General features: G+C 41.8%; 1 protein-coding gene across 1 annotated transcript in view; it reads right to left on the bottom strand.

Moving 5' to 3' along the window:
* The window catches only part of tns3.2 (tensin 3, tandem duplicate 2), a 54,733-nt gene that overhangs the window by 6,931 nt on the left and 23,573 nt on the right, over window positions 1-24,229 (bottom strand). Inside the window, exons 14-18 of the mRNA XM_058637999.1 lie at window positions 21,125-21,261; window positions 18,968-19,076; window positions 18,811-18,879; window positions 1,827-1,983; window positions 557-1,011 (exon numbers count right to left, since the gene is read on the bottom strand). Of these exons, the coding sequence (XP_058493982.1) occupies window positions 557-1,011; window positions 1,827-1,983; window positions 18,811-18,879; window positions 18,968-19,076; window positions 21,125-21,261 (927 nt within the window). The remainder of the gene's footprint in view (window positions 1-556; window positions 1,012-1,826; window positions 1,984-18,810; window positions 18,880-18,967; window positions 19,077-21,124; window positions 21,262-24,229) is intronic.

The following is a 24,229-nucleotide window of genomic DNA, read 5'->3' as shown; positions in this document are numbered from 1 at the left end:
GTGTGAACAGACACTCGAACGTGTCCTTGTCTTTAGAGAGTTCACACATTTCAATAAAGAGAGGAGAAAAACAAAAGCTATTTTTACTTGAATAAACAAACAGATCAGTGATTGTTCCTCACACACAGTCTGCTACTGCACTGCACGTCCACTGCTCTGTGCGCTGTGTTTGTTTAAAGTCGTTAGATTTGTCGCTAAAGTCGTTAAATATTCACAAGGCCACTTACAGCACTAGCATATGTGCTACAGAGGGACAGTTTTTGAATACGGCAAAGAAAAAGATCGTTTCCGTCCGAGCGTGGCCTCAATCACTCGTCTCAGATCTTCTTCTTGGGAACATGATGTCATGTTTTGTAAATGATGTTCCCATTTCGAGGGAAATCATCCTTCAATCATCTGCAAGATCATAACATCACAAAGCTGGAGGCCTTAAAACACAAGTTTGGATTCTCATGTGTGACATCACGACCGGTTGCCAGAGGAAAAAGAGCCTAAAACTGACTCACATCTATAGCTCGACTTAATTGTGCGTGGAGAGGTATGAAGTGTTTTGTACCTGCTCCTGGTGACGGCGCCCCACTGTGTCCTCTCAGGGGGTCGGGGGTCATGGAGGACGAGAAAGGGATGCTGATGTTGCTCCCACTGTGAGGGCTGGAAAACCCACTGATAGAGGGGGAGCGGGAGTTGAGGTCTCCCCCCTCGCCCCATATCCTCCTCTTCTCAGGCAGCAGTGGAGCGAGGCCCCCGTCCCCGACGAGGTTCAGACTCCCGAGTCCCTCCATGGCCTCCAGCAGGCTTTGGTCCAGACTGCCGTTCCCCAACAACGAGGACAAGTCTGTGCTGTCCGTCTCCCTGCGGACACCCAGGCCTCCACCCAGGCTTTTCAGAGGCCCCCGGGGGGAACTGTGGGCATTGGGTGTGCTTATGGAGAGAGGGGGTGACGGCTGGGGGGGGTATGGAGAGTTGAGGGAGTTGGGAGTGCGGTTGTGCCATACTGGAGGAGGCGTGGCACTGCAGAGGGAGTGAGAGGGAGCACATACGCAGGTTTTGACATCTTTTGGCTAACTTCCTGTCCATTACTGCTGTTAGCAAACCCCGCCCCTTCTCCATTATATTAATACAGGAATATGGGGATGTTATCTCACTATTAGATGGACTGTTTACATCGTTGGAAACCCAGCAAATTAAACAGCTGGCGCTCCTCCACCAAAGTCCATAGAGAAAATCTCTGTTTTTAGGTCACAGGGACACAGCAGCTGCTGGTCCAACGCTGCCTCGTTTGTGTTACTTAAAATCAGGATAAAGGATTTCAAACTCTGAAGTTGCAACAATAACATATTTGAGCTTCCTGACGCAGCAGAGGATGCAGCAGTGGATCAATCAGCCCCGAGTGCCATGGTGTAAAAATGCTGATTTTCTTCATGGACTTTGGTGTGGGGGGAGTGAGTGAGTTTACAAACTTCAGATTCCCGTCAGAAAAGGCAACATATATAGGTCTATTTGTGTGTTTCCTTGGATTTGTTATCTCTTTGGGACATTTTCTGGCATAAACGCTCACCTTGTCAGGACCAGTAGTCCTCATTGAGATCAAAACCTGGTCCCAAAGAGCTTTAGGGCTAAGATGTGGTTAAAGTAAGCGGTAACACTTTGTTTAAGCCGTCCAAATTAATGGAAGTCAATATAGATTCCTAAAAAGAATAGCTGCACAAACCTGTGTGTGTGTGTGTGTGTGTACTCTTGTCTCTCTATGCTTGTGTGGACCGACCATTGACAAAACACCTTTCTTGTGAGGACGTTTTGCCCTGTGTGGACATTTCCTCCTGTACCTGTCTGTGTGTGGGAGGGGACTTCCTGACGACACTGAGCACATGGAACCAAAGATCCTCTGACAGGAAGCGGGAGTGACCGCCACGTCTGAGCTGAACAGGTCGCCCTCTGTGGAGCCGCCGCTGTGGTTCATGCTGTCCAGGAAATTACGGGCATCTGGTGAAAAAAAACCCCAAATCAATCAACCTTTTCTGCACACACACACACGTCATCACATAAAAAATGGAGCAGATGCTGTGAAAGAGGAATGAGCACAGTTTCATAAAGTGTAATAACCGCCCGCACACTTCACCTCTGCATTACCAGCTGCCACTGCTGTTTACTTTTGTTGGTAACGCTGCCTTTGTTTGGATTAAAAATCCATCAACCACACAAAAGAACACACCTGTCATTTTGCTCTCAGGTTTCGTTCAGCTTTGTTTTTGTCAGGGGAAAAACTAAATAACTGTTTAACTTTAACTATTTGATGTTATTTTAGTGCAATTGCCTGCTTTAGGACTAAGATGGATAAAAATGACAAGTGTTTATATTAATTATCAATGAATTATTATTCATATTCAGGGCCCAAGCACGAATGCTAGGGGCCGAAATGGCTCCTGGCACAAATTTGTGAAAGGAATTTATTGTTTTTCCTTCAGATTATTATTAAATCCGTGGGTTTACAGTAATTTTTGAGGCAGTTAACGTGCATAAAAACTCTGGCGTGGCGAAAATTACTGTCATAGTGGTCGGATCTGTGTGTTGCACCAGGGCTCTATAGCTAATGGACTATATTTAATTTAATTTAAGTGTTACCTGCTGAAGTAATTTTTCAGTGTATAGTGTTGCTTATAATAATTCTATTTTGTGATACAGCAAATGAATCTCTCACTAACCTAGTGCATTAGATGTGTTGGTGTTTGTATTTGTGTGTTTCTCTGGATAAGAGAATGCACTCTCTGTGTTAACTGTTGAGCTTCATGATTTAAGCTACAGTTTCCCTCCATGTTGCAGCTGCAGACAGTAGGGCTAATTAATCGTTTGTGTGTATCTGTGAATCTAAATCTTTAAATTTGGTCTGTGCGACACAAACGTCGCCGTCCAGTGGATTAATAGTGTTGGAATGAAATGTGGGATCACGTACACATGCAGAGAATACCAGACTGACAAAGACTTTCTTTGTTTTCCTTTTGTCATGGACAATAAAGGCAACATAAACACAAACAAACACCAGTGTAAAACACACACAACTTGAATGCTATATATCTTCATTACAGCACCAACACCGTTACAAAGTGCTGCACAAAGAATTAAAACCCAAATTATAAAGCAGGGAGAAAACAACAAGTTAAAATAATAATGTTGTACAGTATATGTGCACGTGTGTGTACTTGTATTTTAGGACATTTTCTGGAATAAACACTGACCTTGTCAGGACCAGTCAACCTCATGGAGACCAAAACCATGTTCCTCAAATTCAGATTTGAGGCTGGTCGATTATTAAGTATTTTTCATTCAAAATGAAAAACAAGCTGTCGGATTTTTCCAGCTTCTTAAATGTGAAACTGAACAATTTTGGCTTTTGATCCACATGACATTTAGAACATTATCAGTCCCAGGTTTGAGAAACACTGATCAAGATTTAGCAGGAAAACAATTGCCAGATTTATCGATTATTAATTATAAAAAAGATTATAAAAAAGATTATTAAAAAGGTTAGGTTGAGGTTAGAGTTAGGTATTAACTGGTTATGGTTAAGGTTAGGGATAATGCTTTATTTTTGCTGTCCAAATGAATGGAAGTCAATGAGAGTCCTCAGAAGAACAGCTGTGTGAACCTGTGTGTGTGTGTGTGTGTGTGTGTGTGTGTGATATCACAGAGCATTTCAAACATGCCAACATGACATCCTGACATTCTGACAACAGTATGTCATTCAGTAAACAGCACAGATACAACTCCTCAGGCCACAGACTGAGGCCTGTGAAGCTCGATGAGTCACCGTGAACACAGTCAGTCGTTATAAAGAAATCCTTGTTATTGAATATGACCTCCCCCCTCCCCTTCTCTCTCGCTCTCTCCCACTTCTTCTCTCCATTCATGCACTCAGAGATGGAGTGAGTGGATAATTCGGACTCGACCTCCAGCTTTTGGATCAAACAGTGACAAGTGACATCATCTGAAGTGGATCACGATCATGAAGTGTGTGTAGTTTACGCATTTTCTTTTTTTCAAGCAACTATTCAATTTTAAGAATGGGAGATTAATAAATAAATAAAATTCATATTTTTTACGCAGCTAAACCTTATACCTAAACTACGGAGCCCCAGACATCAAAAATCAAAAATTATTTGTGGGCACGAAATGCTAATTCCTTCTCATGAAATGGGTAAAATGTGCGCACAAAATACTAATTTGTTACCATGAATTACACATTTGTTCCCACGAAATAGGTAAAATGTGCGCACAAAATACTAATTAGTTCCCGCGAAATAGGTAAAATGTGCGCACAAAATACTAATTTGTTACCATGAATTACACATTTGTTCCCACGAAATAGGTAAAATGTGAGCACAAAATACTAATTAGCTCCCGCGAAATAGGTAAAATGTGCGCACAAAATACTAATTCGTTCCTATGAATTACACATTTGTTCCCACAATATACTAATTTGTTCCCATGAAATAGGCAAAACGTGCACACGAAATACTAATTAGTTCCCACGAAATAGGTAAAATGTGTGCACGAAATACACATTTGAATTACCCTTTTTTTTCCACAAAATACTGATTTGTTCCCATTAAATAGGCAAAACGTGCACACGAAATACTAATTAGTTCCCACGAAATAGGTAAAATGTGCGCACGAAATACACATTTGAATTACCCTTTTTTTTCCACAAAATACTAATTCATTCCCATGAATTACACATTTGTTCCCACAAAATACTAATTTGTTCCCATGAAATAGGTAAAACGTGCACACGAAATACTAATACTAATTTGTGGCCACAAATCAACATTTTATGTGCACATGTCATGTCTGGGGACTAAAACCATGTTTCCGTACTAAACAGATTTGTTATGACAAAGTATTTCAACATTATTTCAGCTCAACTCGTCATTGACGATCTTTGAGGCTAAAATTCTCCCTAAAGCAGTTTGAGTGCCTACATTCAAAATGCCGCATCTTCTTAAATATTTTCAGATTTCCATGGGTTAGACAGTGATGGAAAGCTTAGAATCTGTAAATAACCACTTGTTGCTGGTTTTGCCATAGCTGGGCACTAATGTTTGAAGCGCAGCTCTTGTAGTTTACATGTCGATCTATTTGGACTCTTTATTGTCTTGTGTTGTTTTGAAAGTTTCTCCAAAGCTTTGATTTGACTGTACAGTGAAAAGTAGAAAAGTTCCTTCGTTAAACCTACACCCTTTCAAACATTTTGTTGCTGTTTATTGAAGATATTCAATAAATATATTGGTTCAACGACATTAAATTAAAGCCCACTTTATGACAGAGTAGGAAGGTGTGATACAGTAAATGATCTGTGTGAACCATAACTGTGGTGTAAAGAGTTTCAGAGGCTGCTAAGACTTAAAAAAAAAGCTTAAAAAAATGTTTAAATAGTGTAATATATTTGTATAATGATAATTTATAATATACAAACTCACTGTAGATATAGTATAGTTATTTTTAACTCAATTAAATTTAATTTAATTTGTATAGATAAATCATAACATACATTATCTCAAGGCCCTGTACACAGACAACATCATGGAGAGCAGAGAAACCCAACAATTCACACAATGAGCAAACACTAGGCATCAGTGGAGAGAAAAAACTCCCTTTTAACAGAAGAAAAATTCTCTGACAGAACCAGACTCAAAGATGTGCGTTAACGTGCCAAGACAGGTTGGGGTGAAAGGAAAAATGGGGGACATAGGAGAGGTGGGGGACAGAAAGGGGGGAGAGAAAGGACAAGAGGGAGGTGAGGTAGAGACAGAAATGAGACTAACTTGTGCTCATAAATACACTCATAAATAAAGTGATGTTTATCACATTCAGGGATCCAGGAAAGTTTAAGTTTTGCCGATACAGTCTTGCTGCCAAGTTAATTCAGTCATAGTTTTACATAACAACAGTGTGACTTTCCCACAGCAGACGCCTTCCTGCGCACAGTCCTCTGATGCCTACTTTATGCACAGTGTGTCAGACAATTTCTGCGTGTGAATTGATCAGCAGCTGCTCTGAGCGAGGAGAAAGTAGTGTTTTTACGTCACACTGGTCATAAATGGAGTTTGTGGCATGGTATTTGGCAGAAACACAAAGTAACGGACAAAGAACTGTAAGCACAATTCTCAGGTACTTAAAACAACAGGGGTATGAATTTGATCCTCTGAAGTATTTTACTGTGTTCTCTGCAGGGCAGCGTTTAGCGTCTTGGAGCGCAGTAATTTTAGATTGACAGCCTTAAATGTTGACATTCATTTAACAGCAGAGAGAAACTTTGATCTCGTCTGCTGTCGTGTGATATTAATTTTTTTCTTATTTAATATATTTTCTGAATTCTGTTAGTTTGTGGTTTTTAAGTCTGCTTATATTCAGTTAAATGCAACCATTTCCAGCATGTTTATATACATAAATCATAGTTTTAGAGGAATTGTCCCTGCTCATTGGGAAACATACAACAATATGAACAATGCAATTGCAGATTGGAATAAATAAAGAGAATTCACTTGAATATGATCTACGGCGATGAATCAGCAACTAAAAGTGTTGATTATATAGACAAAAATAATCTAAACCAATCAAAATTGGACTTGGATTTGATTTATGTTTAAGTTTTCTTGTTTAGACAATAAATAGATAGATTTTTGACTTGTTTCCACAGTGTAAGTAATACATGGCCAGGGTTTTGCTGCTGAAATCCTGAATATTATATTAATGTTGCACATTGTATAGAATGTTTACCTCACTAACACTTTTAGAGGTTAAATGTCAACAGTCAAGAGATAAGAGATAATCCAAGGTTGTGTTGTTGTTGTTGTTGTTGTTGTTTAGAGGAAACAAACACATGCTGAGAGGAATGCACTGAGGGCAGCAGGGTTTTCCAAACATTCCCACAGTTGCTGTCAGTTTTCCTGGACTTGGACAGCGAAGCTTCGTCTCCCTCTTCCTTCTCTCTGTTCCCACGGCAGCTTCTTCTTCCTCTTCCTCACCGTGGTTTGTCACATCTGCTGCTTCACAGCTCATCCACTTAATTACAGAACAGGCCAAACTGTGGCCGCACTGGCTGTGTGAGTGACCTCTCCCCGACCCCCGACCCCTGACCTCAGACACCAGACTGTAGTATAGGTTGCGTCTGGTCAGCTTTCCTCCCTCACACACCTTTGACCTCCCGTCTCCATGCTGCACTGTCACCATAGCTACTCATGCGCAGGAAAGATGGATGGAGGGAGAATATTATGAGCTCGGTGTGAAACAGAAGGACCGATGAAGAGTAAATATTCTTCGTGGCCTCTGTGAAAGGTTTCAGTCGTCTCCATGGCCCATGTCAAATATGTCATTTATAGTCAGGTTATACATTAAGCTTTCGTGTGACTGAGGTGTTTGGGTTTGAATATTTTATAGAAAAGAAATGGTCAAATTGCAAATATCAAACATCAGGCCATATGAATGCTCTTGAAATACTTATATATTTAATGATCAGCAGGACGACTTCATACTGCAGTGTCTTATACACTAATTTGCCTCTTTATTAGGTACACAGACACCTGATAAAGTGGCATGAGTGGCACCCGGTGGTATGTTCTTCAAACCAATCTCCTCTGACATCAACGTGGATTTCCCTGCCCACTTTTTATTATTTATTATTTTATTATATTATTTTTATAATATATTATACATTATTTATACTCACTTACTTAAATCACACTTCTTCCTCTTCATGCTTGAGTTTCTGCCCTGTGATTGGCTACTGTTGAGATGTTTGCATTAAAAAGGTGTTTAATGTATTCATTGGCTCATATTGTATATCCACGTGCGCCCATTATAATTTGCTGAATAGAACTGAACCCACATTTTCCACATCAACATCTACAGTTTAACTTCAACACTTTACTTTTTTCCATGGAACTCTTTCAGAGACCTCGTTTTGTGTGTTTTTCTGTCTGTTGTTGTTCGAGCCCCCCCCCCCCCCCCCTAGTCTCTAATGCGGCTCACAAAGCCTCTTCAGTTTAGGCCGAACTATGCAAAACCAGTTCCAGATGGCACAGACCCACATGGGTCCAGCTGCCAAACTTCACCAGCCCATAACACCCTGAGCTCAGCCACCTCGTCACAAACATGCAGTATGAATACTGGCTCTGCACCTCTGCACCTCTGCACCTCCCCGATCGCTGTGACTCTTACACGCATACCTTCACGCTCGCTATGCAGACGGACGCCATGAATCAATAAAAGCACAGCGAGGTTATCTGGAGCTAATATCTGAACCTCATATTTCCTACCTCAGACCACACTGACGTCCGCATGAGAGAGAGAAGAGAAACACACACACACACACACACAGCCAGAGCTGCTGTGTGACAAAGACACACACTTTTCCTTGTGTCTTTTATTCTTCCACTCACGCACCCAAACATTTACTCGTGCAGGGTGAGCACACACACACACACACACACACACACACACACACACATACATTTAAGAAACATGCAAACACAGGGAGGACAACAGACTCCCTGCTGACCTCAGGAATGTGACTACACACACACACACACACACACACACACAGCTATTCTTCATAGGACACAGCACTGACTTCCATTCATTCACACAGTCCAAACAAAGTCTCGTCTCTAACCGTGACCTGACACTCAAAACTCAAAACTCAGAAATAAAGGTTTCTGCTTCATGAGGACCTGGTTTTGGTCTCCATGTGGACCTCCGGTCCTTACAAGGTTAGCATTTGTGCAAGAAAATGTCCTAAAGAGGCGACAAATACAAGTACACACACACGGTTACAGCTGTTCAGAACATTCACACGGGCTGCAGACAGAAGGAAGAGAGGGACACAGACGTCCTGAGGGAAAAAAAGCACCTGTTACCACTGAGACTAGAATAATTCTGCCCTGCTCAACATTTAAAGGGATAGTTCACTTATTTTTTTACGTGTGATTTTTTTTTTTTACGTCTTGATACGTTGACCTCGCCGTGGTCGGACACTGTAACCACGGCTACCAACAGAGACAAAAGCCATGACTCAAGCCACACAACAAAAAGCTCATCTGGTTAAGTCTACATGTGCTTGAGGACTCTATGATATATTTAGAATATGTTAGCTTTGTGAAAAGAAGCCTTTTTAAACGTGACAGCACACAGGAGTTGTCCCTCTACCACTGCCTCGTCCATTAAGTTCAAATGTGATGTTTTTGTGACACCCGTGAGTGAAATCCTCCGTGTGGATTTACTCGCATCACAAATGAGGCAGCAGCAGACCTGCAGATGTTGTGTCCCTGTGAGCTAAAAACACAGATTTTCTCAATGGACGTTGGTTTAGTGGAATGAGCGGAGTTTTCCAAACGGGAGTTTCCAGTCGGCAAACACTTTATAAGGTGCGCCTTTAGTGTATAGTTGCTTTAAATGATTTGCTTTTCTTGTGTACCTTCTGGCAGCCGTGTTATCAGTTATAAGCCAGGTGGGTCCACGGAAGCGGCGGCGCGCTCAGCAGTGCTAGCTGATAATGACTGATACAACACAATGAGGAGTATCACAGCACCAAAGTACACCAAAGAGTTTTTACTTCCCCTGTATCTTTACAAAAGTTATCCGATAAAGTAAAATACGAGAAGGATTCAGTGTTCTCTGTCGGGGAACAGGCCTCTCTCTCCTTGGCCCTTGGCTGTGCTTCAGAATGTGATCACTTTCTTTACCTCACCCTCCCTAAACACAATCAATCAACCTCAGACCCTGCTGTGTCCTCCTCCCGCCTGAGCAGAGCGCCGGTGCTTCTGTGTGGAGTGGACAAACTTATCAGGCGGTCGACTGGGAATCAGATTCCTGTGTTTTCTGAGTCAGTGAAGTGGCAGTAAACGGGCTCGCAGTGAAAGGGAACTGTGTGAAACCCCAACGTGTTTATTAGTGTCTGAACTATTGTGGTCATGAGTTCATGGCTTTATAAACTGCAGTCACAGCCACTGCTGCGGTGTCACTCACAGCAACGCTCGTGATGCACAAACTGTACGACATGTCGGATATTCTCGTGTCCGGAACTGCAACGACGAAAAAGAAGACAATGATGAAGAAGAAGAAGAAGATGGGGAGAGAAGCTCACTGAGAATGTTTGTGCTCACAAAGGAGAAACACGCTGCTGATCATCGATGGCCAGCCGGACAAACTTTCTTGTTCAATAGTTCAGTGATTCAGTGCATTAAGGGAATAATCTGAGCAGCTAAAACGCCCCAGATATTTGATCATGTTTTGAAGCTGCAGTTAAATTCTTCCATCTGGACAAGTCGTCATGGCTTTGTCCTCCTGCTGGGTGGAGACACACATGACAACACAGGCAGAAGATAAAGAAACTGTGGGACCTGCTTCAATCTCTTCGAGTCATATTCTTGTTTCGGGGACAACAGTTTTGTCTGTTTCCAAGCAGGTTCTGGAGCTTTCATTCAACCTTTTCATTTTTTTCCCACCAGGAATTCAAGTCAAATAATAAGAGAACCCTGTCACCAGCCTTTCAGTGATTTGTTTTCAGGTTGTACGTATTCAAAAAGAAACGTACATAAGCAGCACGCAGACATTCTAATGACTGTGGTTATGTGGTTATAGCTGTTGCTGCATTTTTGTGCTAATGCAGTCATTTCCAAAGTGTGGTTAGCAATGGTTTCATTGTCTTTAGGCTCCTTTTTATAAATGTTTTATAAATATTTGCACACAGAAAGCTTATCAGGAGCCGCTTTGTTGGGGAAAATCTTTGCATTAAATCCATAAGGCGTCATTTTGTCCTCTGGCTAAGACGATTGTTAAAGTGTAAACTCAGCTGCCAACCTGGACCAAAGATGACCAATCACAGAATCTATATGGACGAGGCCTAAAGTGACACAACAACTGCTAAAATAGAGGCAGCCATAGTTTATCTTCACCTGCAGTCAGTCACCAGGGGGTGGTAGAGATAATAATAATTTTGTTTATAAAATGTCACATTGACTGAACGTGGATTCCAAACTTCCTGTATTTATTTGTCATGTTGTCACAAACTGCGGTCGTACCAGTCTCGGTTACATCATCAGAGTTGACGTGGAGAACAATCGATGCTCTGCTACGCTTCACACGTGCTCGGCTTCTGACAACACAGTCCACTTGTTGATGAATTCTCCGTGGAACAAAATGTCCCCTTTTGGTCCTCAGCGTCCTCAGCTGGCCTTCTGTCCTCTGTGCTGTCAACATTTTCCAGCCTTGGGGTTTAGATTTTCTGCCTTTTTTGCCCTTTACTTCCTGCAAGTTGTGCAGAAGTCAAATGTTTCTCACACGGCAAATGGAAATGGATTATTAAAATGTCTTATTTGTACATTTTATATATCGATAAAAAGATATTTGTAGTTGGAATTGCCAAAAAAAACTATTATAAAAGGCTTATATTTCTAACACACAGCTCTAGTTTTGTGTCAGCCTCTCTGCTGATTGGTCGTTGCCCAGGCTGACCACAGGTAATGAATCGTGGCTCAGTCGTGGAGAAACTCACTGGTAAATGCAAATGCTGATGGTCAGTCTGGGCTGAAATGAGCTAAACAGATGCTCTGCTTTCCTTCAGACACTGTTCTCCAGAATGACTCGACTCTGGAAGGAGATTTTTCTGTCTTTCTCAGCGACAGAACGACTACATGCTGCGTCCAGGTGAAGGACAGTGACTGTAGAGTTCTCGCTTTAGTTTTCACACTTTCTGAACTCAGTCTTTATAAAGTGTCTACAGCAGCTCTATAAACATGATTTTGTTTAAAAAAAAGTAACTTTTCTGCACAGTGTCTCAGAACAGTTCTTAACCTGTACGTACATCATCATGCTGAGTTTGCCTCTGTTTCATCAGCAAAAGAAAACGTTTCCCTGTAACTGCAGTTTCCTGGCAACACTGTCATTAATCCGTGATTCAGCTTCAGTGTGTTTTCATAGTGGGAAAACTGCCATGCACTGAATTAAAGGCATTTGAAGGTCCAGTGTGTAAGAATTGGTGACATCTAATGGTGAGACTGCAGATTCATAACAAGCGTCAGTGCTGAGTCCACTCAAGCACATCATAAGGGAACTTTGGTGGCTTTTGCATTTGACCAAAATATGTCATTCTTCTTGGTTTACGTCGTGAATTTCCTCTTCAAAACACAGACTGTGTCTGGGCAGAAACTGAATACCACAAAGACGGCTGTGTCCCTGACATGTCTTCTGAAGGGAATATTTAACTTCTGATGCTGAAATGCTGAGTCACTGAACTCCTTCTAAGCATAAACACAGAGACTGCACCTAAACAAATGTGGAAAAGCGAAACTTTCAAACTATTTGTCTTGCGGCTCGGTGAGATGTTGCCATTTCATTGTGTGTGGCATATCTGGCAGATGTTGGTTAACACAGCAATAATAAGAACCCCAACAGAAACAAGACGCTTCAAAGACTGACTTTTTTTTTGTTGGTTCAGTCCAGGTCAGCAGTGCAGAGGGAGGAGGGGAAAAGACCTCCCTTGGTTAAACCACCAATACATCAGGCCAAAAGTGTCTTTAACTAGGATGAGATCATGAACGCAGCAGTGGAACAAACCACCTCACCATCCCAGCAGCTGTGGGACGTCAGGAGTGCTGCAGACACTGCTGCTCGCGATGTCAGCTCAACAACGACAACAACAAAAGTCTTGTGAACCAAAAGTGTGAGAGATGAGGTTTGGATGGGCGTGCTGCAAAATTCCAGTGGCCTGGAGGAGAGAGAGGAAGTCTCTCTGTGCCCTCCTTAAAATTCCCAGGAGGGATAGAGGGAGAGATAACGCTGCATAAACACAAGAGGGAGAAAATAGAAAGAGAAAAGAGAAACCTGCAACCAGAATAGGTGCATACAGAAGGAAAGGAGGCAAGGAAAGGTGTTCAAAGTTCCTCTGATGAACATAATCAATCTTTGACACACAGACAATAATGAAGAGAATCATTCATTCATTTCTCTGACACTTGAGTATGATAAATGGTACATACCCAGAGACGCAGTCATGATGGAACACTCTGAAGACAAGTCGCCCCGAAACTGTCCTGTTTCCTCTTTAACACCCAAGTAAAGGATCACTTTCCCTCCTTCCCGCTCCAAAGTCTTTATCTCTTTCTGTGACGCTCTGCCTCCCAGCTTGAATGGAACTCGCCGACTCTCTCTCTCTCTCCCTCTCTCTCTCTCTCTCTCTCTCTCTCTCTCTCTCTCTCCCACTCTCTCTCTCCCTCTGACTCTGCCTCAGTAAAGTTTTTTTTTCCGGGGCTTAATAGTTTTGCCCAGCTCCTCGTCGTCCAGATGGAAAAATAAAATCTCCTTGTTCATTCCTGGCTTCTTGTGACACCACTCGACTTCACGCTTTGTATGAAGGGAGGGACAGAAAGAGGGAGGGAGGGAGGGAGGGAGGGGGGAAGAGGAGAGGTAGAGAATGTCAGACCCCCCCCCCCTTCTCGTCCATTGATGCCCACATACCCTCCCGTCTCTCTTCCTCCTGCTGACCACTGAGCATTGTTCCCGCTGAGATCCTGCCAGCACTTTCTCCCAATCAGAGTGGATTCCGCTGGGGTCAGAGTTCACATGTGGCCTTTTATGGAGCGCGGCGAGGAGGTGGTGTTTGCCGGGGTGGTGGCTGGTGCTCGCAGTGTTGCATGAGTGGGCTTACTGTGGCCCCTCTGTTGGACCATGTGTGTCCACTCCCACCATCTGCTCGCCACAAACACAGGGACAAAGGCCGCTGCGGACGCACGGGGACTGCGTCTGATCTCAGCACATCATAAAGTGCACCACAAAGCTCCTGATTGAATTGAGTGGAGTTGACTTTTGTTTGGTTTGGAGCATGTGCCGCCTGCCTTCGCCTCTGTGTCACAGGAAATGGGCTCCATCCATCTGTGTGTGAAACACTTGAAAATGACACTGCTGACATAAATAAGAACTGCTGAAGGTCCACCGTGTAACGTTATTGTCAGAAATGTAATGTCTTTCCCATAATTATGGTTTAATAAATGAATAATGGCTTAATTATTAAATTCAGGTGTTTCAGTCAGGCTTTAGGTCCCTTATCTCCAATGAAGGACAATCTTCACGCACACCAAGACATTGCCACCAGACTTTAAAGACTGGAAGAGCCCTGACCTCAACCTTCTCGTCCAACGTCAGTGCCTGACCTCATAAATGCTCTGCAGAAGGAAGGAATGGACACAAATTCACATAAAAACACTTCAAAATCTTCGAAGAAGAGTGGAGGCTGTTATAGCTGCAAAAGCAGGAGCAAAAACTCCATATTAATGTATTGTATATGTATTTGAATGTGTCATTACAGTCCCAGTCATTGTCCATTGGTGTGTCCACAAAAACCTGGCGCATCATGTTCTGCGGCCACTGTCAAATGAAGAACCCGAGAAAAATGTCCCCCAAGAAAGACACAATAGGTTGAGAAAGTGGATGAGTTTAAATATCTGGGGTCAAGCATTCACAGTAATGGACAAGAGAGGTGAAGAAGAGAGTTCAGGCAGGATGGAGACGAGTGTCAGGGGTGATGTGTGACAGAAGGATGAAAGTCCACTAGACAGTGGTGAGACCTGCTATGACTTGGAGACAGTGGGAGTGTCTAAGAGACAGAAGAAAAACAGAGCTTAAGAGGCTGAGATTTTCTTTGGGAGTGACCAGGATGGACAGGATTAGGAATGAGCCTAGTCCAGGGACAGCTCAGGTTAAACGGATTGGAGATAAAGTGAGATTGAGATGGTTTAGTCAAAGGATGATGAAGATGGAGCTGCCGGAACAGGAGGAAAACAGGAGAAGGTTCATGGATGTTGTGAAGGGGGACATGAGGGCAGACGAGGTGGCAGATGATGCGCTGTGGTGACCCCTAAAGGGAGAAGCCGGAAGTAGAAGAAGATTTTCAATAAAAATAAAGTGTAAACCTTCTCTAGTTTCTGTTGAAGACCAGCAACTTCGACTTTCACTCCGTTTATCACAGACTCTTCTGTTCCAAAGCTTTGCACTTTGTCGTCTCATTCATCACAGATGAAACATCTCACCACTGACCTGCACTTCCCCCTGACCACAAACACTCCAGCGTTTGTCTGCGTGAAAGACCATCTGCCTTTTCCTGAACCTCAGCTCATAACCACATCTGTATTCCTTTTGGCTCAAAGATGCTTCCGCTCCCTGAGAGCTTCTGTATATATATATCACTGTTTATTGTGGATTTGGCCTCAAGTAAACAGAAAGAGAGGTTATTACATAACATGTCTGAGCCGAGATGAGCCGAGCTGAGCCGTCACGTGGAGCTGGATATTCACAAGAGAAGAGACAACGGGAGGGTTCATCTTCAGTTTGATGAGATAAAGATTATCACACGACTAACTTTTTCCTTTTATGTTTCTGTAATACAGTCTTGTAAGGTGTGTCTTCATGTGTGTGTTTGAACCTCACCAACACAAACACATCACACTCACCACAGTGTGTGATCACGCTGGTGATAACACTGTGGGAACTCGTGCCGCGGGGGCTCAGTGTGGCAGACACCGCTGATGTTTTGCCCCTGCCCACAATAATCACTCCACGCACTCTACAGCTGCCTCAGGCCAATTTGTGATTACATTAATGACTGTAAACATGAATAAAAAAAATGTACAGGGGGTGGGGGGTCCGAGTGTTCTGTCCCGCCGTGGTAAACTGTTTCCCAGACTGTTGTCTGCCGTTTAACGTGGGAAACAGGAAACTCGTGTCTGCCCCCCAAAATGAGTGCGAGCCAAAGATATTCTCTCTCCTTTGTTAATTCTTCTGTCCGTCCAGCAGAATGAAAGAAAGACTGACGAGTTTCACCCTTTCATCCTCTCTGTTCTGACAGAACTGGCCTTTAAAGCAGTGAAGCTCTCGTTAACATCACTGTCGCTGTGTTTTCAATCAATGTTTAGTTTTATGATGCTCTGCACTTTATTACTTCATATAAAAAATGATATCTTTAAAAAAGGTATATATATATATATATATATACACATATATATGTATACACATATATATATATATATATATATATACATACAGTATATATATGTAAACTATTTAATATATTATGTACATGTTTTCAGGACCACAGCAGTGCCTCAAATCTACTCATTATTTAAGCTTTGGTCTAAACCAATTATCGGTGTGATAATAAGTCTTTTATGTCCCTTATTAACATTGTTGTGAGTACGACCTAAGTGCTGTAACCCGCCATAAAACATCCTCCTCCAACAATGTGGCGGATTATTGCAGCTCTAGTGCAAATGTCACAAGTGTAAGTGCTTCCAGTCCTCTTCTATCACCTTTACATGCTTTTATTTTGAAGTGGTTGCAGGAAGCAGCGCCGCAAACACACAAGACAGAACCTAAAGTGGAGTAATTGTGTAAAATTTGCCAGAGGATTTAGAATTGTCATCCAAGTTCCTTGAATTCGCCTACAATGGCTAAGCTACACAAAAACCAACAAATTTGTTCCTGGCGGCAAAAAATGTCCACTTCCCCAAAACACCTGTCAAAACATTTTATATTAATGTTTTTTTCCCCACTTTAAACAAGTCAATCTTTGCTTCCTCATATCACAACTGCAGACACACATCAACATGGCATCGACAAAATGTTGAAATGCCTAAAACGCGAACCTGGATCAGGGAGGAAACGCTGTGTTTACTTTCTGTTTGGGGAGAACGTCGGTTTCAGTTTGAAATGGTGCGTCACCACGCCATGTGGGAAGAGCTGTGTTTACCTAAAGTAATCAGAAGTTTCGTGCTTTTGACCTTCTTTTGGTTTGGAATGGTGTTCATCATTTGCCACAGACTTGACCGACCACCTAGTGTGAAACTAAAAACTACTTGTAAACAGGAAATGATGGAATATTTACTCACATATTTACTGCTAGTCTATTTCCTGACATTTTTACCCAAGGTAAAAGTCGCTGTACTCTTTACTGACATGGTTTGGTAAATGATTGCTGCCATGGCACATTCGGACCAGAAGCCCTTGTAATAATTACTTTACCTGACCTCTTCGTCTAAAACTAATCCTGTCTGAATAACACTGTGTTTAGCATTAACTGGCTAATTTCCGAGATCACCTGCTGCTGACATTTTTATTCCAATGAAAACAAGCTTTATTGCTGTATTTGTTAATAAGATGTTGTTACACCACAAAAAGTACAACTTCTTCCGAAGTGAATAAGCACTAGCTCATAAACTAACTTTAAAAAACAACTTTGACTGCACTCATCCGTCCAGGAACCCTCTCATCACCGCACTGATTTCACACCGTCCAGTTACATGTCCTTCGTTTGGTCTCAGGATCGGATATGAAAACTGGGCTGCAGGTTGGTGTGTGTTTTTGACACTACAGTAAATTCCTCGTGCAGCTGTGAGCTGCACATCTCCTCCAGCAGGATGTCCCAACAAAACAAAAGACCCTCCCTTCTCCCCCCACCAGTCCTCACTGTCCCCTCCCACAACAGGACGTGAGTGGACATCCTGCCAGCAGTGTTCTCTTCCTCTGTGACCGCCGGCTATTATTAGCATCAGCTGTCCTCCATCAGTCTGTATATTATTGGTATTATATAATCAGCAATAATGTTCAGTATTCAGCAAAGTACAATGTGTGTGTGTGTGTGTGTGTGTGTGTGTGTGTGTACTAGCTTTATATATTTGTGAGCCCCACAAATTTAGAGGGCTTTTTCACAATTAAGACCTGGTTTTAAGGTAAAGGTTAGAACAGGGTTTAGGTTAGAGTTAAGGTTAGGCTGACTTTTTAGGACTGGTTAATCCTCATGGGACCAGAACCTGGACCTGATGAGTTTGGTTTCTAAAGGTTCTGGTCAAAGTTAGGATTATGATTTGAATCATTATTTGTGCGTGTGTGTGTGTGTGTGTGTGTGTGTGTGTGTGTGTGTGCATGTGTGTGTCTGTGTGAGCTTGTATGTGTGTGTGTGTCTGTGTGAGCTTGTGTGTGTGTGTGTGTGCGTGTGCGTGTCTGTGTGAGCTTGTATGTGTGTGTGTGTGTGTGTGCATGTGTGTGTCTGTGTGAGCTTGTATGTGTGTGTGTGTGTGTGTGCATGTGTGTGTCTGTGTGAGCTTGAATGTGTGTGTGTGTTTGTATATATGTGTGCATGTGTGTGTGTGTATATATGTGCATGTGTGTGTATATGTGTGTATATATATGTGCATGTGTGTGTCTGTGTGAGCTTGTATGTGTGTGTGTGTGTGTGTATATATATGTGCATGTGTTTGTCTGTGTGAGCTTGTATGTGTGTATATGTGTGTGTGTGTGTGTGTGTATATATGTGCATGTGTGTGTGTGTGTCTGCGTGAGCTTGTATGTGTGTATATGTGTGTGTGTGTGTGTGTATATATGTGCATGTGTGTGTGTGTGTCTGTGTGAGCTTGTATGTGTGTATATGTGTGTGTGTGTGTGTGTGTGTGTATATATGTGCATGTGTGTGTGTGTGTCTGCGTGAGCTTGTATGTGTGTATGTGTGTATATATATGTGCATGTGTGTGTCTGTGTGAGCTTGTATGTGTGTATATGTGTGTGTGTGTGTGTATATATGTGCGTGTGTGTGTGTGTCTGCGTGAGCTTGTATGTGTGTATGTGTGTGTGTGTTAGGAGGACATTCCAGCAGCTCTTGTCTAGTACCAATTAGGAACTCAAGTGTTTGGGTTCAAACTTTAGGGCTATCACCTGTCACACATGCACACTGTGTACACACACACACACACACACACTCCTGGGAAAGTGTACCTTGTGTCCAGCTGTGTTGGTCCCACTGCTCTCCACTCCTGAGCTGGGAAAACTCAGAGAAATGTTTCACTGGGAAGAGAAGGAAGACGGTGATAAGATATGAAGCATGAGGACACGCCCACAGTGAGGGAGACTCTGTCCTGACTGTGTCTCTTACTGTAGGGCGTGGGCGGAGACACCGGGAAGGCCGGAGTTTGTGCGACCATGTCCGAACCGTCCATTTGTCCCCGGTCATCCACGCTGTAGGTTTTGTGTAGATGTCCATGCTGTGGAAGGAACAAGAGAGAAGGGGAATTATTTATTTTTCTTTGTTTATGAGGTGACACACACACACACACACAGACATCAGTCTTGAGATCTGCATGTGGCTACAGTCTGTGTTTTGGTGTAAACAGTTGGGCCATTCCTGCCAGCCAGTTTTTTTTTTTTTTTTTTAGAATGCTTCAAAAACAGAAAAGAAGACAAAAAAAGGGGGGGGAGGGCACTGGAAGAGAACCATGTGAAGATGAAGATGAAGATGAAGGTGTAGAGTTACAAACACAATCTGTCTGTTCAATCACAGGTGATGTAAAAGAATGCCGAATTGTCTATGAGCGAGCGAGAGTGAATTGAATATAATAAATGAGTGAATTGGCTGCACCTTATTGCCAATAACAAAAAAAAGTAAACACTAAAGTCAACTGACCTTTAACTCTCTTATGAACGCCATGATAAATCACTGTCCATATCTGGCAGTTATTCATTCGCGTTTAGGAATCAGTCCTGAGGTCCTACCGTAATGACAAGTATATGTGTGCAATTAAAGCTCTACTTCTCTGCTTACTGCTTTACTGAAATACCATTTATTTCTCATGTAGGTTTTCCCTTTTTAATGGCAATTACAATGCTGTGGTAATAAGGATATAATTATGGCCAGAAAAAAAAAAGACGTAAAACTTAGCCTTTATAATATAATAAATTATGAGATAAAAAGTCATATTTATGAGATAAAAAAAGTCATAATTATAAGATAAAAAGTTGAAATTATGAAATAAAAAAGTAATTTGGACTTTTTATCTCAAAATCTCGACTTACTTTGAGGATATTTTTATTAAGTTTTACCTCTGGCAGAAATGGGCTTCCATATATAATACTACATTAATAAAGTGTTATTTCCAAAGTGATTTCTAGGTTTCTGGGCTTGCAAATGAGAGTTATCACAGGCTGTCATCACCGTAAAACCTTCATGTGGAAATGTTCATGAATTATGACCATATTCATCTTTCTTCATTGTTATTACAAAACGATTATAATGAAACAATAATATTATTCTACACTACAAAATAACCATAATAATAATCTCTCTTAAGATTCCCTCAAGTGTCTGTACTTTAAACTTTAAAAGTAAGTGTCCTTTATGTGACCTTTGTGTGTTAGTCTGCCTCTGAATTCTAAACTCACTCATGCTTAGCCGCCTTAACCCAAGCCTCTCTTTCCTCCGTCATGACGTCAGGACACATTGTTTTCTCTTATCTCTCTAAAGTTCCAGTATGTTACGTTTGCACTGTTCCAGCTCACAGAGGAACTGCTGCACACTGTGCTCTGATTTGTATTTTCAGTTGATAAGGAGCTCATATAGGACAAGGTTTTTTGTTCTCAAAGTGAGAAACTTAAAGATCTCACTCAGACCTTTTGAGAAAAAGCAACTTTTCATTGGGGTTAGCGATAGAATATAGCCCAATATTCCATTACAATGTGGAAATAATGATGTTTGTAATGATTGTTGTGCAAAATTAATCTTTTAATTAAAAAACACAGACAAATAACTCATTATATTAAATGGAAAAGCCACAGGAAATCGCTCAGGGCCATGTTTTACAACTCTGCATTGAAGTGAATAGTAAAGAGACTTTTTCCCGTTTATTTTCTAGACTTTTACCTAAAATAAAAATCATGCATAAAATGAAGTGTTGATTCATTTAACATAATATGTATGAATACAGGTGCAGATATTGTGATAAATATAGACAGGAATGTTAATGTTAAGGTCATTTTACCAATTTATGGGAATATAAGGAATCCTCTTTTTTAGTAAAATGTGCTCATTTCCTGTTCCTGGTGCTTTAGATACGGCGTTGTAAAGATAATTAGTTGTAGTTCATCTGCTTATTTATGTATTTTTCTCCTCTCAGTGGGATGAGTTTTGTGAGTTGGCTCACGATGGTTTGCCAGCTTTAAAAAGTGGGCGCCCATATAAAGAGTTTGGGAAAATTCAGATCTATTTAAGTGAGGAAAAAAATAGAAAAACAGTTTGTTGTTATTGTTTTTTTTTTACCTGAGTCTGTGAGAAAGAGAAAGCGGGACTGTAGGCCGGAGAACCTTTGAAGGTCTGAGCTCGTCCTGCTCTCCATCCCGGACTGTGTAGTCCAGCGTTGCCGCTCACATCGCTGATCTGCTTGTGCTGCTTCCACCCTGACCAGGAGATAAAGAGTGAACACAGAAGATAAGAATCAACTGAATCATATGAAACAGCCACAGAGTGTTGTGTCTATTCCTGTGAATCCCGACACTGACACCAGGAGACCTCGGCAGTGATTGGTGTTTGTTGTGTTTGCTCCTGACAAAAGTGTCTATCACGTTATGTTCATGAGCAGTCGTCAGGACACAGACCGTGTGTGTGTGTGTGTGTGTGTGTGTGTGTGACTCAGTGAAGCTTTCACTGTGCACAGATGTTGGAACATCACAGCGTCTTTAATGGAAAAAAAAAAAAGCAACATCTGTTGGAACAATCGGTTGTTCTGTTTTCAGATGTGAGCAGATCATCATCACCCACCCGCAGAAAATCTATAATACACATGTTGTGGTTACACAGTCACCTCCTCCTTCACCAGAGACAGACAAACTATATGAATGATAAAGCAAATTATAATCAAAGGATCATCTTTAGTGTATTTCTGTCTCACAGCTGTTTGTTCAGCGTCTTAAATGCTGCTCTTTGTCTCATTTAATGGGAGTGAAAGTGGACTCCCACTCCATCAAACACAAAAACATCTGCTTTCTTTTGCTCTTTGCTTCTGTATGCTACACTGTGTTAAGTGGTAATAAGAGGAGGAAGAGGAGGACAGGGTTCTGGCCAGGATTTTATTTTAGCGTGATGGTGATGGCGAGGGGGCCACACAGCTGGTGTAGTGGTTCGACCCGGGTTCACGATCTCAGCTGATATCTCACCAGCAGACCTGGGCATTTGATGGCCTGCGGGCCACATACGGCCCTTTGGGTATCCCTGTCCGGCCCACGGTATGTCAGTCATAAACACAGATGAACAAGTATTTATGCTGCGCATGCAATACAACTGTGTTGCTTTTATTTTGAACGTTAAATAAAGAAAAGTTCATTCCGAATGGTTTTCAACAAGACATGGACTGCTACATATTTCTTTACAGGCGTCAAGGGTCACGCCGTGTGTTTAGTTTGTGGCACACAAGTCGCTGTGATTACAATCTGAATCGCTACTACGTGACCAAACACCAAGAGAAATACAAGAACTTATCTCATGCAGGTGTGCTCTGTGTGCACACCTCAATAGAGTTGGTTAGTAATTGTGTTTATTGTGTGTTTGTATGCTGCCCAATTTACACCAAAACAATACAACTTATTGCTTTTTTAGATAAAAGAGATCAAATTTAACTCAAATTAACTCAAATTTGGCTCGGCCCTCAACAATGCAAAGAGAACATGCAAACTCCATGCAGAAAGCACAGGACTCGAGGCCTGGGGCTCGAACCCTGTAAAGGCAAGCGTGCTAACCACTACACAACAGTTTGAGGAAGGTCCCCTTTCTATTCCAACATGACTGTGTCCCAGTGCACAAAGCAGGGACTATAAAGACATGGTTTGACTTTGAGTTTGGTGTGGCCCCGCACAGAGCCCTGACCTTTAACCCCATCCATCCAAGCACCTTTGGGACAAACTGGAACAGGGACTGTGAGCCTTAGACCCTCTTGTCTCCAAACATCAGTGCCTGACCTCATCAATGCTCTACAGAATGAATGAATGGACACAAATTCACCACAGAAACACTTTCAAATCTTGAGGAAAATCTGTTATAGCTGCACATTAAAGTACTGTATACGTCATTACAGTGTGTGTTGGTGTCAGGCGTCCGAATACTTTTGTCCAAAAAGTGTAATATTTAGAATATTTTCCAGTAAGTTAACTTAATTTTACTCATATTTTATTGAAAACAAACACGTTTAATACTTCACTATGAATTGTACTTACACGTTACTAGTGTGTTATAAATGTTGCTTGTTTTTAAAGAGAAAAGTGTAAAAAACAGCATGCATACTGGGGTCATAAACACTCTGTATTTAACAGAAAACTCCCTCGTTCTTGTTTGTTGTTGTACAAGCAGTAGTTTGGCTTAATTATGCGGCACGTTCTTTAAACGCTCTCGTCTGTTTCCTTTAGCTGGTTTTACCTTCTGACTTATCTGAATTAACTTCAATAAAACCTGACAACTTCTCTGATACTTATCAAATATCATGCCACAGTTAAACAAGTATTAGAGGTTTGCTATAAACAAACAAAAGGATCATGTTAAAAACTTTATTTTGAAGTTAAATCGTTTGGTTTATCATGGTTTGGTTTAAAAGTAATAATTAAAAAAGCCTTAAACGCTTTATTCTCCAGACAAAGCTAAGAGCAGTCACTGGAGTCTTTAACAACAAAGTTTAAGATCAAGTTCAGATCATTCATTATCGTAGAGAACAATGTGTTTGTCTCTGTCTGTGATAAAGAGCGATGTAAGAATCTTTTATTCTGAGCAGCACAGACGACAGAACGGTTGAAAAACAGCATCAGCTGAGTCTGGGCCTCGGGGCAGAGACTGTTTACCAGTCCTCGCTCAGAAACCACATCAGTCAACTGACCCTCGCCTTGTAAATCACAACAGTCCCTCCGGGCTTGTCCTGGGTAACATTGCTTTTTTTAAAAGAAGAGTGGAGATTTTTGATGAAAAACATCTCACAGTTTATTATACCCATGATCACTGCGGGCACAAAACAAGCACCAATCATGTACTATTTTGCGTTTGGCTTGTTTTACTTCACTCTTACAATAAAATCAACTCTGAAGTTCACGGTTCTGCTGCCAGGAGACACCGAGAAACACACGCGTGACATGTGTGTGTCATAATAAAGATTCATCATTCATGGACTTCATTCATGAAGTGACGAGGAATCAATACCGGCTCAGTTTTCACTGTGACCGTCCATCAAACTCAACAACGACAAGTGAAACTAATCCTGTGAGTGTTCCTCACCACAGGGGTCCACGATCACTCCATACTAAGGCTCAACATTAAATAAAACCACTGACGTTCTTTAATCTTTCTGTCTCTTGTGGGTTGGGCTAATCCAAAATACTGAAAACAAGGGGG

This window comes from Solea solea, chromosome 9 (genome assembly GCF_958295425.1).
Source record: "Solea solea chromosome 9, fSolSol10.1, whole genome shotgun sequence".
NCBI classification, from domain to species: Eukaryota; Metazoa; Chordata; class Actinopteri; order Pleuronectiformes; family Soleidae; genus Solea; species Solea solea.
The sequence above is the reverse complement of the archived record's forward strand: the minus strand, read 5'-3'. Positions and strand labels throughout refer to the sequence as shown.